Source organism: Vigna unguiculata, chromosome 7 (assembly GCF_037176805.1).
Source record: "Vigna unguiculata cultivar grain cowpea cultivar isolate G323 ecotype 2 chromosome 7, ASM3717680v1, whole genome shotgun sequence".
Taxonomy (NCBI): Eukaryota; Viridiplantae; Streptophyta; class Magnoliopsida; order Fabales; family Fabaceae; genus Vigna; species Vigna unguiculata.
This window is the reverse complement of record NC_140798.1, coordinates 10,729,916-10,747,916: the sequence shown is the minus strand read 5'-3', so window position 1 is coordinate 10,747,916 and position 18,001 is coordinate 10,729,916. Positions and strand designations below refer to the sequence as shown.

General features: G+C 34.0%; 1 protein-coding gene and 1 long non-coding RNA gene across 2 annotated transcripts; one reads left to right on the top strand and one right to left on the bottom strand.

Moving 5' to 3' along the window:
* Positions 1-539: 539 nt before the first annotated feature.
* LOC146884614 (uncharacterized) lies at positions 540-3,722 on the bottom strand. Its single transcript, XR_014996751.1, has 4 exons — positions 3,597-3,722; positions 2,131-2,221; positions 1,954-2,026; positions 540-799 (listed from the first exon to the last, which is right to left on the bottom strand). It is a non-coding gene; the product is annotated as an uncharacterized LOC146884614 (long non-coding RNA).
* Positions 3,587-13,407, top strand: NODGS (nodulin/glutamine synthase-like protein). The gene is made up of 18 exons (XM_085676164.1): positions 3,587-3,894; positions 4,193-4,444; positions 4,661-4,729; positions 4,965-5,079; positions 5,154-5,259; positions 5,737-5,893; positions 5,978-6,073; positions 6,252-6,300; positions 8,222-8,481; positions 9,190-9,362; positions 10,116-10,236; positions 10,309-10,361; positions 10,447-10,576; positions 10,695-10,840; positions 11,017-11,205; positions 11,405-11,637; positions 12,179-12,315; positions 13,112-13,407. The coding sequence occupies exons 1-18, from the start codon at positions 3,733-3,735 to the stop codon at positions 13,172-13,174; spliced, it is 2,511 nt and encodes an 836-aa protein (XP_085532290.1). The 5' UTR covers positions 3,587-3,732; the 3' UTR covers positions 13,175-13,407.
* Positions 13,408-18,001: the final 4,594 nt, after the last annotated feature.

Genomic DNA, 18,001 nt, shown 5'->3' with positions numbered 1-18,001 from the left:
CAATCCGGCTCATAGTGAGCTAACTTGTGTGAGCCAGATTGACTCACTTTGACATGTCTATATATATATATATATAATATGCTGCATTAAATAACTGTACATAGGATACTCTGTACATATCGATAGGAATCTGGCCCATAAATATTTTGTAAATATATATATTATATTGTAGAACGTTTCATAACTAATAAGTATTCTATCAATTTGTTTCCTATGTATTTCACTTCATAGGTTTTCAATTTTTACTAGCTTTATCATTTAATTTTATTCACACATTTTATAATCATAGACTTTTTATACATTTTAATTATTATCTTTATACCTTTTATTATCAATTATAATTGAAAGTTGAGTTATCAAAACGGGTAATCTGACTTGATCTGATTCGATCCATCCCGAGTTAATCATTTAGTGAGCTAACCCAACCTGATTCACTTATTAGCGAGTCAAAAAAATTTGAACTCGACTTGGTCCACCACGGGTTGGTGGGTGTAACGTCCCAATTAAATGGATAATATCAATTTAAACAAAATGCCACATATAAAATAATATCCAGAGAGTGCGGGAAAAAGGTAAGGAGGCACACAATACCCTAACCATGTTCATACGAAAGAGAGGAGGCACTACACTGCCTCACCTAATTAAAATAAATCAACAAAACACAAGCTCTCGTACAGAAAGATAAATCTAGACAATAAAACTTCTTCAGCTAAGGGCTCCCTAGTGAGCCCCATACCCGTCCATAACCATCAAGCCGTATCATCCTCATTGCCATTACCACTGCCACGGGTTCTCGCATCTGCTCACATCAATAGAATTGATCATCATTGCAAAGGAGGAAAACCACCCACACAACCATACAAACAAGCGAAAGGGTAAGCTAGTGCACAAAATTCATACATCATAATAATCATATTCAATCATATAATCAAGCATAATTGACGGAAAACTCTCACATAATACACTAAACCCTTTCAAAACTACAAGACTTGACTATCCGGATACGCATAATGAGGCACCACCACAAGACAGTGAAATTAAGTCCTAGCAGTGAGGCATCACCACGAGGCCTTCGCGAAATTACACCCTTACCAGAGGCACCACCATGTGGTCTACGTGGAATTACGTTCTGGCCTTGAGGCACCACCACGATACTCGCGTGGAATTACGTCCTTATCTTGAGGCACTACCGTGAACTCCTCTTTAGAAGGGTCCACGGAATTATGTCCATTAGATGAGGCACCACCATGAGCTCTCATTACAAGAGTCATGGAATTACGCCCTACTCACACATTGAACATGTTTCACCAACCAATCAGAAGTCCCCATAATACTAACATCATGTATAACAACCCCATCATGCAACTCAGGCTTTCCAATTCATATAACACAACAACATACCATTCCCACCGCAACCTCATATATCAATCATGGCATCATCCCTCAACCCACGTAGTAAAGCATTTAGATCAAATAGGCAATCACACATCAATGCACCATTCAACAATAGTACCAAACTCACCCCACAGTCTCGCTCAGGCTAACAGGTCCCGCTCAGGCAAGGGGGGTCCTCTCGCTCAGGCGAAATCCTTCTCGCCTAAGCGAGATCGCGAAAGGGGAAAGCGGACTTTGCGAGGTCTCGCTCAGGCAAGTCCCTTATTGCCTAGGCGAGACCACTCCTCGCTCAAAAATAAAAACCTCTCGTCTAAGCGAGAGATCGAGCAGCAGGTCCTAGGCGAGCCTCTGCTAATCTCGCCTAGGCGAGGCAAGCTCGCTTGGGCGAGAAAACCAGTGCCCGCCATTGTTCTTTCGAGTGACAGCCACCCATACGCACCCACACAGTCCAACATACAATTTCAACCGATTAAATTCACACACAGACCGTTCAATCATCATAGACTCATCAAACAAGCAGATTCTACCGAAAATGTGGTGAGGTCTAGCTTCCCTTACCTGGAATGAGCTAGCAAGATAACTTTGACACCTAAGCCCACCACTGCAGCAGCCCCACAAGCAGATTGAAGAGCTGGAGATAGTGGCACAGAAGGGAGATTAGGTTTACTACGGTGAACCCCAACATAGAACACAAAAATAACTTAGAGAGGGTTTAAGGTCATGGAACAAACTTACGTGCAGGAGCAACGGGGTTGAACTAACTCGAACGGAACGAGGGCCAAACCCTAGCGGAGACGGCAATAGTAGCTCAAGGGTGTGTGGAAATCTGTTTTACGCAAAAGTGCCAGAATTAGGGTTTTGGACAGCTTTAGGTCAGTTTTTCCCTTATTGGGCCAGCCCTCAGGCCCAAAGGTTAGGGGCAGCCTAAAGAAGAAGGACAGCACGAAAAAGTGGGCCTTATAGTGGGTTAAATGGATTGACTCACTGGCTCACTTAATTAAAATAATACAATTTTTTTTTTATTTTTTTTTCAGTCAAAACAAAATTATAATTCTAATTAGAATATAAATAAACTTTAATACAATCCAAATACAAACCAAAATCACAAAAATACAAATTATCTATGTGTTGGTTAAAAACAACAACTTAGCATGACCCAAATGCAAAGCCCACCTTAACGGAAAACACTTGTGTGACCCTTTATTTGCGGGTTGGTGAGCCAACAAGACAACTTATCACGGGTTCAACTTGGGTGAGCCGAACTCTATATGAGTCGAGTCAAAAATCAATCCGTATTGAAATTTGTAAAAAAATTTCAACCCAACCCGACCCGAATCTGTGGTGAGCCAGGTTGACTCATGGGTTCCAACCCATTTTAATAGCTCTAATTGAAAGGAAATGTTTCTAGTATTATTTTGCATATGGTCTATGATACACATATACGGTATATGTATCGGATACGACACATATCTGATACGTCGATACGTTTATTTTGAAAATAATAGGATACGATACATAATAAAATAAGTGATATTATTGAGAAGTGTACAATGATTCTTAACAACATAATAAATACATGATTATTTTTGTGTGAATATAAATTAAAACCTTGGTGAATATAAATTAAAATATTGGTAACGAATGTTAGTGATCAATTTATAATAGAAAATATTTTAGTTACCAATTCAGAAATCAATTATAATTTTTTGAACTATTTTAATTGACAATAATATTTAAGTTATAAATTGATACCTAAATTTGATCACTATAATAACGAATAATTTTTTATCACTAAAATTTATTATTATTTGAAGATTTTATTATAATTTATTATGATAGATACTTCATTGATAATATCTAAACTAACATATAAAGATACATATCAAATACAATTACGTGACCCACCCAAATTGATTCACAACATATGGTTTATAAATATGTTTTTCGAAACGTAAACTAATCAAGCGTACTTTTTTAAGGTTGTTTAAATTTCAATTTATATATTTATTATATTTTCTATGTTGAATAATTTTTATTTCAAGACTTTGTACGGTTTTCTACCTTGGACACATATATGGTCACGTGCATTCATATTCTTATTACATCAAAATAATATATTTTAAAAAAATATGTTTATAATAATAATAACTTTAAAAGAAGTATACGACAAAAATTTCCAAGGAAAAAAATTATATACATACCTTTGAGTATATCTCTCTCCCCAAAGTCCCGAACCGAACACAATGTTTTTGTATAGTTCTGTATGACTCTAACCAGCCAGTTCTGAACTGAGAAGTAGTGTTGACATTGACGATTGTTACGAAAAAGAGACAGAAAATGGATACCAGTGAGTTGAGAAAAGCAGTGGAGGAGGTGGAACTAGTGGACGCTCATGCTCACAATATAGTTTCTCTTGACTCCAACTTTTCCTTCATCCACGCCTTTTCTGAGGCCAACGGTGAAGCGCTAAGTTTCTCACCCAACTCTCTTTCTTTCAAGGTAACTTCGCCTGCACAATTTACTCTCTAACTTTGCTTCATCAACTTTCTATTCCTGTGTTCGAACAACATTTGTTTTTGCTTTTGAAATCATATTTCATTGCTATGTGTCGCAAACTTTGAGCGACATCGACTCATGCTTCTAACAATAAAAAAAGTCAACTAGTCTGAACTGATGGGTGTGTCATCTGTGACTCTTGACTAGGTAGTCAACTGCGTGTTTGTTGCAGATTTTGCAATACTGGAATACACTGGTGTATCTTATTGTAACAGTCTATTTTGTGATGTTAATATAACAGAGAAATTTAAGAGATATTGCGAAGCTGTATGGATCTGAGATATCCTTGCAAGGTGTTGAAGAATACCGGAGAGTATCTGGATTGCAATCCATCACCTCATCATGCTTTAAAGCTGCAAGAATCACTGCCATACTTATTGATGATGGCTTAACATTCGACAAAAAGCATGACGTAGAATGGCACAAGAATTTTATACCTTTTGTAGGTAGAATCTTAAGAATTGAACGATTGGCCGAGGAAATCCTCGATGAGGTGAGATACCAGCACAAAATCATGATTATTAGGTATCTTAGGTGAATTTTCATTACAGTATTTCTTGGGCAAAAACAATCCCATTCTGGTATTCGTTTAATGTTATTGTTTGCAAACTCCTGTTTAATTGCATCCTTCTATTTACGGTCTTATTTATGTTCTGCCTCTAGGTCACCTTCTTGTTATGTTATCTTACATATAAATCTGATGTTGAAGGACTTGCCTGATGGATCTTCTTGGACTGTGGATTCATTTACTACAGCATTTGTCTCAAAGTTGAAATCATATCCTTTATATGTTTTTTCTCTCTATCTCTCTGCACACGGGACGGATTTAGTGATTTCTTTCCGGGAAAAGTCGAGTCACGTAACTTCTCTTAATCTTCATGTGTTGAATGACCATACATGACTTTTCCCAGAAAAAAAGTCACTGAATCTGTCTCCACACACATGCATGTAATGCTGTTTTAGCTGTATTAGAACATAATATTTTAGCTCTATTCCTTAGCATTGCTGTTACAGTTGCTGGTGAGATCTTTGGATTGAAAAGCATAGCTGCATACCGCAGTGGTTTAGAAATCAACACTAATGTTACTAATAACGATGCCGAGGAAGGACTGAGGCAAACATTGATTGGTGAGTATAGTGTGCAGTTTTATTTTAATATAATCTGTTTCAGGATATTCTTTCTCACCTTTCTTTACTTTCAGCTGGGAAGCCTCTCCGTATTGCAAACAAAAATCTTATTGACTACATCTTCTTACGAAGTTTGGAAGTTGCTCAATCTTATGACTTGCCAATGCAGATACACACGGGGTAATGAATAGTTTTAAATTGTTTGATATTTTTACATAGAATGATATCCAAGTATTTTGGAGGCAATGTTAGTTGTTAGTATTTATAAGTGGAGAAAGTTGAATCCACAACCTCTTCCACCCTCCCGTTCAAAGTCACCAAACCAATCTTATATCTCCAAACTGTTACTGGAGGGAGTTGAAATCGCAACCTTCTCTTACCTCTCCTTCCAACTTTACCACTAAGTCATCCTTATATTCCAATTAGTAATGTTACTCGAACTCGAACAACAAAGAGGTGTGACTATGGTACATTTTGGTCTCAAAACATCACTGATGTTAGTTAGGTGAAATTAGTTTGCGCCTTGTCCACTTTTAGGATCAACCACACTTCTCCTAAATGTCAAAGGTATGTTTTCTTTTCCTATTTACAGCCGTCAGGGCATACATCACCATGATTCGCAGCTTTAGTATACTAATTTGTTCTTTTGTTCGATAGGTTTGGGGATAAAGATTTGGATCTGCGACTGTCCAATCCTCTTCATCTACGTGCAGTTCTTGAGGACAAGAGATATTCAAAGTCTCGGATTGTTTTGTTGCATGCATCCTATCCATTCTCAAGGGAAGCATCATATCTAGCCTCTGTTTACTCACAGGCAAACGTTTTACAACTCAATGCCTTGGTATTAGTATATTTGAATTACTGGATAACTGGCATGTAACACAATCTTCTCTATCAGGTCTACCTTGATTTTGGGCTGGCAATTCCAAAGCTTAGTGTGCATGGGATGATTTCTTCGATGAAAGAGCTATTAGAATTGGCTCCACTAAATAAGGTAAAAATATAACAAAGTAAAATGAACGTTATGTGTAAACTGCAAAGGAATAAGAATTTTATAATGAAATTAGAATCTTCTTGAACTTTGGGTTATCCAATGAAACATGTAAATCACAAAATAATGACTTTCTGGCAGCGACATTTGATGTCTCACGAGAATAAACTTTGCAATGCAGGTGATGTTCAGTACTGATGGCTATGCATTTCCTGAAACATTTTACTTAGGTTGGTTAATATTTACTATTACACTTAATATAAATATTATACTTAAATGCTTTGTTGTGGTACTTAAGTATCTTACTCTATTTGTCCCAAAATATATGCAGTTTCCTTTGCTGCTTATATACAGTCAAGAGCCTGACTCTTGAATTCCACACCTAGGCTGGCCAAACCCAAGGAAAATATACATAGACTTTCTCAGAAAGTCTTAGTCCCTATCTAACGACTAGCTGCTTTTATTTTTAAGCTTCTTCCTATAATATACTTTCCAGCTCCTCTCATTACTTTCCTTCGAATGTGGGCAATTCCACCTGTATAGCCCATGACCTCCGCGATTTGTCTCCCTGCTCGACAAATCTGCCAGGCAGATATCTTTCTTTCTTTTCGTCATTGTTGACTGAATTCTCCCCAACTTCTTTGACTTCTTTGATTTTTGGTGGCTGTCTTTCATAATAGACAGATCTACTTTCAATTCTACAACAACCTTTCCTTGTTCACTGGCTCATCTTTCCAACATACTTAGTCAACTTTCCATTATATCCCTTCAGGATCTAACCCTTTTTGTATTATTCAACAATTATCCACTCAAAATGCAAGCACCAAAATACAAAGGAATTACTTCTTTTCACACAAACATTCCCTGTCATAACTAACTATTATCCTTCATTTGAAAAGGATTCTTCTGAATGAGAGAAAATTTTATTCAATAAATTGATTTGAAACAATATACATTAACCTTTGTATATATAGAATTCTAACCCTTAAGTATTAATTACAAAGTGATCTCTAGAATCTTCTAACAACATCTAACAATACACTTAGTATTCTATTAATAACTCTTCCCCACACCCTTGTGCCGCCTTCTCCACCCCCCACCCATGAAAAGGAAAAATATGCATAAGAGCTTTCTTACTTTTCATATTGGTCTACTAGAAAATTGTTCTATATATAGAGTATAATATCCCATGATATAAAGGCAAAAGTAAAACCTAAGATATCATCATAATACATAATATTTGATAATAATAAAGGAAAATAAAATATATTATATCTCCATCAATAGAATTAAAATCAGAAGATATATGATATCTCTAACATTATCAGATCATGAAATCGTTCTACGGAAGACTTTTGGTAAATAGGTCTGCTAATTGAAGCACATATGGGACATAAGTAGTAATAAGGCCACTTCTTAACATGGTATGCATTCCCACATGAACTTAAGATAAGGTTAATTTACTGTATATAAATGGGTGCAAACCGAAGTCCATTTTAACAACGCTAATGTTAAGGATGAATTAGACTTAAAGTCCACTTCTTAATATGCCATGAAGTCTTACATCGAGTAAAGGTAAGACCAATTTACGGTATATAAGTGGATGCAAATCTCACCTTAAAAGCCAGTTTTATAAGGTTGAGCTAGGCTTAAAGTCCGCTTCTTAACAATGTTAATGCTGGAAACTCCCAATGTGCATGTAATGTGCTAACTTCAAAGGCGCACACATATGACTATTGGTGAATATATCATAATTAGTTGGAGTTGTTTTCTAACTTGTATAAATTAAATTGTTCCTATATGTTTTTACGTAACCTTTACCTAAGATACACTAATGCTTGAAACTCCCAAGGTGCATGTAATGTGCTAACTTCAAAGATGTACAAATAAGTCTGTTGATGAATATATCATATTTCAGATATTATGATAATTTCAACTTACAAGCCTTTTGAATATTTTTTAGCTCGTAACTTCTTTTGAGCCCTAAGAATTAGAATGTGATACACAAATTGATGTCATGAACTAATGCTTGAATTTCTTGTCTATGAAAAATGACAGCAACATTATCTCTTTGTGGCTTTTCTGATTTTGAAAATTTTTAAGTCATGGTGTAAATATTACTGCTTAAAGCTATCAGTTTTGCTTTTACAGGTGCAAAGAAGTCTCGGGAAGTTGTTTTCTCTGTTCTACGTGATGCATGCATTGATGGCGATCTCTCAGTTCCTGAGGCCGTGGAAGCTACAAAGGACATCTTTGCAAGAAATGCAATTCACTTCTACAAGATTAGTTCAGTAAACAGTGTTATCTATTCACACAGTAATTTGTCCCAAAACTTGAGTGGTGACTTAGACATTGATGTCTCACTTGTTCGTGTCATGTGGGTTGATGGTGCAGGACAGCACAGATGTCGTGTGAGTCACCCTCAAGGGCTTTTCTTTTACTTCGTTGTTCTTTGTTTGGAAATTATAGAAAAATGTTTACTTTGAGTTTTCAAATGGTAGGTCCATTCTTTATTCTGTTTACATTTGGAATCAATCTAAATTGCATGGTTCTCACAACAATCATATTGTATATAGTTAGTTTCATGTTTTTTCTTGGATATCGTATTATTGTGGCCGAGAGAAAAAGATGAAATCTACCCTAGAAAAGGATACCTGCTATCGTTTTGCATTAAGACATAACGTTTCAGTTGCATTATTGTTGACACCGTGAGCAGAGAAGCCAGAAATAATGTTGGATGCTAGAGAAATTGTTAGAAACAAGTTGACTGAGTTCAGTTTTATGTCTCAAGTGAAAAAATAAAATGAAAATGCCCCCTCCCAACCGAATTGACCGAGACATTATCTCCAAATGCAAATATAATTAGAAATCACATTGTTTTTAACATTTTGCTGTCTTTTCCACTTTTGTTCTAAAACTTGAAATACAGAATACTGCATCACTTTCTTGGAAGTTCTAATGCTGCATCTCTCATTCCTTGTGCACATACTGTGATTACAATTTTATGTCTTTAGGCACTTGAACTTCTGGCTGTACAGGCCCGGAAAAGTTCCGTTCAGCTGGTTTATGAATTCTTTTCTTGAAATTACATCTTGAGTTGGAGTTGTGTTTTATTTCAGGCTGTTCCTAAAAAGCGTTTCAATGATGTGGTTGTTAAGAATGGGGTTGGTTTAGCATTTGCGGTTATGGGATTCTCTTCTCATATGGATGGACCTGCAGAGGGATCTGGTCTAACTGCGGTTGGTGAAACAAGATTAGTGCCTGATTTGTCTACTCTAAGGAGAATTCCGTGGTAAAAACTGTTTTCTTTACCGGATATTCATATTGTCTTAAGGTTTTGGATTAAAAGTCATGTTTATGTGGGGGTAACACTCAAGGTCACATATACATATATAATATACACATGAACTTCTCAAATAAAAATAAACTCATCATATATGAGCTTTTTCATAAATTAAACTTCCTTTTCAATTGATTCTCAAGTTATCAAATATATAATATTCTCCAATTAATTAACGAGGGAAAAGCTGAAAGGAAAATATCTTGTTTGTTTCCATTTAAAGTCCCTCCCCACCAATGTAAGCTATACATGTTTATGAGATTGTAACCGTTTTCAGTCCTTATGAATTGAATGAAGAACTCAAAACAGTGAACCTTCCAATTTTCCTCTCTCAATTGGCAACTGGCATTTTGTTATCTCATGTCATTGAAACTTTCTGACCAGATATTTTTGGATTATTATCCCATTTTTTCTTTTACTTGTGTCTTTTTCTCGTTTCATTTTATATCAATAATTTTTTTACTGCTCATGTTTTGTTTATCTTATTATGTAAGTATCTTATTTCTTTTCTTTTCTTCTTTCTATTAAGTAAATTTTGTATTTAATAGTTGCCTTGTTTATTAATTAAGTAAATAGCAATTGCAGGAATCAAGTGTCTTCTGGAATGGAAATCATCTTAAGTTTTTTTTTTTTTTTTTTTCCAGAAATATATTCTGCAGAAGACAGATACAGTTTTGTTAACTAATGCATCTCTCTTTTGAATAGGAATAAAAAAGATGAAATGGTTTTAGCTGATATGTGTGTTAAACCTGGTGAAGCTTGGGAATATTGTCCAAGAGATGTCTTAAGAAGAGCTTCTAAAATTCTGAAAGATGAATTTGACTTGGTACGAAGTTAAGTTTGTCCTATCTGTTGAGAAGTATATGATATTTAACTTTTGCTCTGCTTCCACTTCCAGGAAATGAATGCAGGATTTGAGAATGAATTTATTCTCTTAAAGATGCTAAAAAGGTATGTTATGTAATGTTATCTCTGTGATCTTAATAGTGCAATTTACAGGCAATTTGTTAAAAATGTGGAGAAAAAAAAAATTCAGGGAAGGTAAAGAGGAATGGGTACCATTTGACTCGAGTCCATACTGCTCCGCATCAGGATTTGATGCTGCTTCTCCCGTTCTTCATGAAGTTGTTGATTCTCTTCATTCCTTGGGAATTGCAGTAGAACAGGTAAATGGAATTGCGACATGATCAATTATAAGTGATATATAATATAAGACATTGTCTGATACTTCTTTTCCAGCTGCAGCACACTTTTTAAGGTTAACCTTTTCTTGTAATATCCTAGATACACGGTGAAGCTGGAAAAGGTCAATTTGAGGTGGTTTTGAAGTATACCATTTGCACCAAAGCAGCAGACAACTTAATTTTCACCCGTGAAGTTGTTAGGGCAATTGCAAGAAAGCATGGCTTGCTAGCAACTTTTATTCCAAAGTAAGTGGCAATCAATTCTTTTAACATAAAATTATTAATAATCAATGCTGTAGTGCTGTAGAGAGGTATGTATAGACTAGTTAATAAAACATAATTGCAGCTGATGAACTATCTAATGAAACGGTTAAAAATTCTTTTCTTGGTGTAACAGCAGTTTTCTCGTGATATTGTTTAAGGTACGCATTAGATGATTTGGGTTCTGGGTCGCATGTTCATCTTAGCTTGTGGAGGAATGGCCAAAATGTATTTATGGGATCTGGTACATCATCTAAGAATGGAATATCAACTTTGGGAAGAGAATTTATGGCAGGAATTCTACAACATCTTCCTTCAATCTTGGCATTTATAGCACCACTCCCTAACAGGTTGATCTTATTCTGTGTGTTTTGACCGAAACTGATGTTATTGTATGACATTATATTATTGCCAGTGTTGATAAAGTTTAAGTTGTTACGAGTAAGATAGGATTTTTTTTTCCCTATCTAACAAGCGTTATATTAAATTTGAAATGCCACGTTTTGGAATTATGATGCAATGTTTCTTTGCTATCTGAGTTTGTCGCAGTTATGATCGATTGCAACCTAATACATGGAGTGGTGCGTACCTCTTCTGGGGAAACGAAAATAAGGAGGCTCCATTGCGAGCTTCATCTCCACCTGGAACTCTCGACGGTCTAGTCACCAACTTTGAGATGAAATCATTTGATGGTTCTGCCAATCCATACTTGGGCTTAGCTGCCATACTTGCTGCTGGCATTGATGGCCTTCGAAGGCATCTTCCTCTTCCTGAGCCTGTTGGTAAGATCATATAACCTTCATTATAATCTTTAACATGAGCTGCAAGATATTAGAATAATTAACCTGGACTCTGATATCACTATTGATTCTGTTTTTTTGTAAGATTATATATATATATCCTAAGTCAACAAATATAAGAAATTGACATTATTTTTAATCCGATCCAAAATCATGAGGTATTAGGTTTAAGTTTTTTTTTTTATTTTATATGATATTTAACTTGTCATTTCTACTGAGTGTGTGGGACTTAGATCCAGAATTAGATTATTCCCAACATTTTCATCAATTAATATAGTTGCAGTGAAATATTTGTTGTAGTTTTGCATCCGAATCCTAGGGAGCACAGTGGAGGCTAAATTTTATTTACTTCTATCTATCAAGTTTAATTCCAAATTTGCAGTTTTTTTTTCCCATTTTCTCTTTCATGTTCCTTTTTTACCAATCCGTATAACGGTTGCATAAAATTGTGTTGGGGTTCTTACAATTTTCAGCTCCTATATACAAATATCAATATAAACCTCTAATTTCATGTATGAAACAGATACAAATCCAAATCCGGAAACCCTTCAGAGATTGCCAGCATCCCTTTCTGAATCTTTGGATGCTCTCCATAAAGACGACTTCCTTAAGGAATTTATCAGCGAGAAGTTGCTAACTGCCATAAAAGCAATTCGAAAGGTATGTATTCCATGTCACTACAGAAAAGTGTCTCATTAATATTTTAGTAACCAATAAATTTCAATTTTATAAATTAGTATCTAAATTGGTTATTGTAGTGACTAATCATTTTTGGTCACTAAATTGGTCACTAGTTAATTAGAGACCAATTTAGTAACTAAATCATCTTAGTAGTCAAAATCTAAGTAATTAATTTTTGGAAACTATTTCTTTTGATAGAAAAAATCATGGTAGCTAATTTTAAAAACTAATTTAATAATCAATTATAATTTTTTATTTATAATAATAACTATTTGAGTAACTAATAATTTTTTATTTTATAAATTGGTATCTAAATCAATCATTATAGTGACTAACAAATTTTAATCACTAAAATTGATTACTAATGAGATATTTTTTTGTAGTGTATAAATGCCTTTTACCCTTCATGTTAGAGATATCGTTTTTGGTATTCTGCGGTGGTATCACAAGTTAGTGATCAGTTAAATTGAGAATCATACACAATTCTAAAGAGAGACTGCTCAAAGATTTGAGAAGTCTAAAATCAAATATAAGAAGAAGGTCTTTTCTTGGAAAATAAAACAAATTATCGTAAAAATTAATAGTTATTCATGATAATTTAATTAAATTTTATTCTTAAATATAATTTTATAGTTAATTTAATAGAAATATATTAATAAAAAATATTTTTTGGAAGTTTTTTTTTTTCTTCTGGGAAACCTAAAATAGGCTCGCTGACTCTTAATTTTCATAGCCAAACTGATAAATTTATGCTTAATGCGACTTGTATTATCAGGCTGAAATTGAGCATTACACCAAGCACAAGGATGCATACAAGGAACTCATTCACCGTTACTGAGTACTCTTTAGCTTATGGTTCAGAGACGGTTATTGCCGTATCTGTTTTAGAGTCTGTCTTTAACTATTATATGTATCTTATACTATCTATTGTATGTACCTTGTATTCTCCTAGTAAGATGTATGAACTAATTTATCCTCAGACTGTTGTTCAACTTCATCTTCAATGTACTAATTTGTCCAATGCCCTTGACATAAATTCATTTTATATTTATGGAGATTTTAGTATATGTATATTGGTTGAGGATTTGCTCACTAGGTGTAAAAGTTAGTGCAATTACGTCTTTGATAAATTTTTTAGAACACAAATGAAAAAAAAGAAAAAAAAATTATCCTTTATGCTTTCAGTCAAACATGGCAATTTCTCTACATTTTTAAGATCTTCAAATTTTAAATAACATGTAGATTTAGTTTTTTTTTCTAAATATTTATTATAATTTCTAAATTTAAGAACGATTAAATTTGCATATTTTGACGTTTGAGGGTTAAATTCTTTTGAAATAAAAAACTAAAATTATTTTAATATCATGTAATATATTAAAACAAATTGATATGGTGAGTTCATAATTTTGGATTGCTAGCAAGAAAAATATATAATTAATTTAATTAATTGCAATATCAATTTCATATTAATTAATTAAATTTACTTTTGAAATAACATGTTAACTTTGGAAATGTTGTGAAGAGTTTTAGTGAGGTTTGCACTTCACTTATATATATATATATATATATATATATATATATTATGAAATTGTTTTATTTCTAACATACCTCACGCTGAAGTATATTTCATCTCGTGCATGGGTCTAGAAATGGGTGGTCCGATAGTGGCTCGAGATAGCGGGTGGAATTATGGAATAAAATGTTTAAGAAATCTCAATAGGATAGACTTTTTTAAACAATGACTCTGATACCATGTTATAAAGTGGAGTTTAAGCCTAACTCAACCCTATAAAACTGACTTGTAAGGTGAGGTTTGCAACCCACTTATATACTATGAGATTACCTTATCTTTAGTTGATGTGGAACTTCCAACAAGTTCAAAAACATGGTCCAATTAAATAAATATTAATGAGTACATGGTCCAATTATTTGTACTTTTTTTTTAAAAATAGTTTTTAAAATAGACCCTCGCCCCTTTATTCTTGTTTTTCTTGAACTTTGAGTTCCCTGTTTCCTTTGGAAAATGATTTAATGACTACCCATTTTGACTACTTTTTTACCCCCTTACGTGGAAAATGGTTTTTAATTTTTTTTTTTTACTTTCAAAAGAGGCACTGGCACGTGATGACAAGTTAATGAAAGTTAACCTACTACTAACTTACCATTTTATTATCAAAGTGAAAAAAGAAGAAGCGGTGAGAGTGAAAAAAGAAACCAAAAGCGATTTTTGAAAAAAACTCCTCGCAGACCCTCGCATACCATTCACACCGGTGCCAGAATACTTCTTTCTTCTCCACCGTGCCTGCGAAATCTGTTGACATGAGAAGCCAAGGTGGTTTGCTTCTTGAAAATTTGATGAAGATTTAATGAAGCTCTTTTGAACTATCTTGAAGCCATTACCATTGGAACGAAGCCTACATTGATGAAGGAAAGGAGATTTAATGATATGCATGTTGATCAAGGCTGGAATGTGTGCTCTCCACATGGTTACATCATTAAGAAAGTGTATTTGAAGTTTGTAATTCATATTGTAGACCTTGTAGCATTAATTAGATGTATTTGGTCTTTGTTATGTTTTTTAATCTGTTGAATGGTTTTTCAACAGGTTAAAATGTCTCTTTTAGTATGTTTAATGGTTTTTCAACAGGTTAAAAGGTTGGGTACAGTAGTCTTAAACTGCAACAAATTCAATCCGTTGATTTATTTTTTAATCGACTGATTTCACTTAAGTCAAGTGAAATCAACCGATTGATAGAAATCAACCTATTGAATTTCGTAACAGTTTGACTATAAAAGTTATGATTTTCGAAAGAGAGTGTTGTTGATCATTTTTTAGCGTGAAATTATTCTGGAAACTTGTGAAAACTCTCTCCTTCGTGATCATACAGTTTGCAGCAGTTGAAGATTGATCTTGGATCAATTCTTGGAGCTTTTGACTTGGTTTGAGCTTGGAGAAAGTGGTTTGTGGTAGGCTGGGCTGTGCTACCACTCAGGTTTGATCTTTCTCAAGCTTTGTGTGTGTGCTTGGTGGTTTTCCAGGTCTGCAAGAGGGTTCTTGCTGTGCTGGTGTGACTCTTGTGTGATTCAAGAGTCTTTTGTGTGATTTTTGCATATTTTGAAAGTGTAAGGGTGGATACTTTGTAAATCTTTTGAAATAGTGCAAAGCCAAGCTCAGGTTGCCTTGACAAACTGGATGTAGCTCAAGTTTGAGTGAACCAGTATAAAAATCTCGTGATCTCATCTCTTCTCTAACCTTTCTCTCTTGCATATTCATTTTCAAGTTTAAAGAACTCGTGCTTTAATCATCTTTTTCATGTTCTTGCATGTTTTCATGACATCTGCAACATTGAGCATGTTTGCATTATCATTTAGAACCTGTCTTGATCATTCTTGTGCACTATTCCTGGTTTAAAACTCGAATATGCATTTCTGCATTTTTTCCAATATTTCAGTCGACTGTTTTTCTATTTCAATTGGTTGATTATACCAGAACATAATCTGTTTAGTAAAATCAATCTGTTAACTCTGTTTTTGATCGATTGAAAATATATTGTCCAACACCTTTTGCATCCTAACTTTGTGATCTAATAGGTGGTTTTTAGCTTGCAAAGATAGCCTAAATTTTTAACTAGCCAATTCAACCTCCCTTCTTGGCATTTCAACCATTTCAAAACTAACAAAATCCACCGTGCCGATCGTCTCCTTCGAAAATCCACCACCTTCCCACCGAAAGACACCTTCTTTGTTCCGTTCTGTGAATTGGTAAGTGATCCCTGCGAAATCCAATGAAATGGGGTTTTGAACACATAAGGATTGGTGCAACATTTGGTCTCTTCATCCTTTCTTCTTGGTTCGAAGTCTTCTTGGGCGTCATCACAGTGTTCCCCGTCTGCAAGATTTTCTTTCGTTTGGTTAAAGGTAAGATTTTTTTTTGTTTTCCCCAAGCATTGACGTTGTGGTTTGATGAAGCAAAAAGCGGTGAATGTTTACTATGTTGATTTTTTTGAAGTTTAGATATCGGTGGTCGTGGTTGTATCATTTTGGTGTGGCATTGAACAATTTATCTCTAATAATGGTTGATTTTATCAAAAACATCAACCTGCTTCCAAAAAGATAGTCATAGAACTATAGTTCTTAGCAACATTATAGAAAGGAATTTTTAGAAAAATTCATGTCTATTACATTTGATGGAAATGAAAAAAATTGGTAGAAGTTAAAACTAAAAGCAACATTTTAAGCTTGATAAAGAAGTGTAATGTTTGTTATGCGTTATTGCTTTCAAGTCGTTAAAAATCAGGGATTTGAAACTTGATAGCATTAGAATTTCCTCCTTCTCTTGGTAGTTTTAGCATTCCGATATAGAGGTAGGACAATTTAAATTTTATGCTGAATAGTTATTTTTTAAGTGTATTTTAGTGTCTTATTAATCATATTTTGCTTTATTTTTCAAGTTTGATTTAGCTTTTGAAGGTTGTCTAAGTAGTTAGTTTACAATTTGTAAATAATAAGTTAGTAAGTTGAGATTTTGACTTATCGTAGCTGTTTTAGTTATTAGTGTTGGTCTAGGTAGTGAAATTGTTTTTTAAGGTTAAATTTTTAGAAATAAATTTTGAGTCCTTATACCTCTTTACACTTGCTTAGGTAGTTTTAGTTCACTGTTTACTTACTTTTTTAAGATTTGCATGATAATAGTTGTGTTGAATCTAGTTTTTGATTGGTAGTGTGTTATTAAATTGTAAAATTGAGTGGATGATTTCTAGTAATTTTGATCACTACATTTCTCTTCACAAGTATTTTACTGATGTTATCCCTCATTTTTATTGTTCAAAATAATTGAGGAACTGTTGCATATAATGTAAAATAAAGACAATTAAGAGTAAAGGTAAGCATACATGTTGGCTCTATTTGGTCAAAGTCTCTTAATCCTTTACAAAACTGTTGAGCTTAGCTTCCTTATCCTCATACCTTCAATTGATGTTGCTCCTCCATAATTGATGCAATTGAAGAAACTATAATAGAATAAATACTAGCACCTGTGACTAGCAAGTAATCTACTAATTTTCTGCTGTTATAAGCCTTAGAGCATGCTCAGTCATAACAAATCATACCAATTCATGAATCATCAAAGAATTGAAATCCATATGTAAGCCATCACTTGATATATGTAGTTTTATAATTTGAAGTATCAACTACGCTTAAAAGCTCAATGGAACTCCTTAACTTATTTATAGCATGCAGAGAAGTACTTTTGTGTCAATAAATGATTAAAAAAAAGAAAATATTGATTTTAATGCTCCCAAATAGAACTACTTTAAAACTATTATTTATTCGTTCATAATGCAGTACCTTCTACTTAACATGTTTCCAACCGTGTTTTCTTTCTCAACAGTTAAACGACTTGCGTAATTATGGCAACCTTCTTACTCCTTTCGGACTATTATTGAAAACAAAGCAGAACCTATTAAAGCTTTGGTGGCTAAATCCCCATTCCCATTTTTCAGGCTCCTTGAGTTGAAAAAGAGTCATCGTCTAAGGTAAATCCCATTTATATTTTTTGTTTCCTGTTTTGTCTCTCACTTATTTGAAGTTGGCTGCTGTTTGCTTAATTTGATGTGCTTTAATGTCCACAACAGTTAAGAATACTTGGATATATGAGCCATTTGTT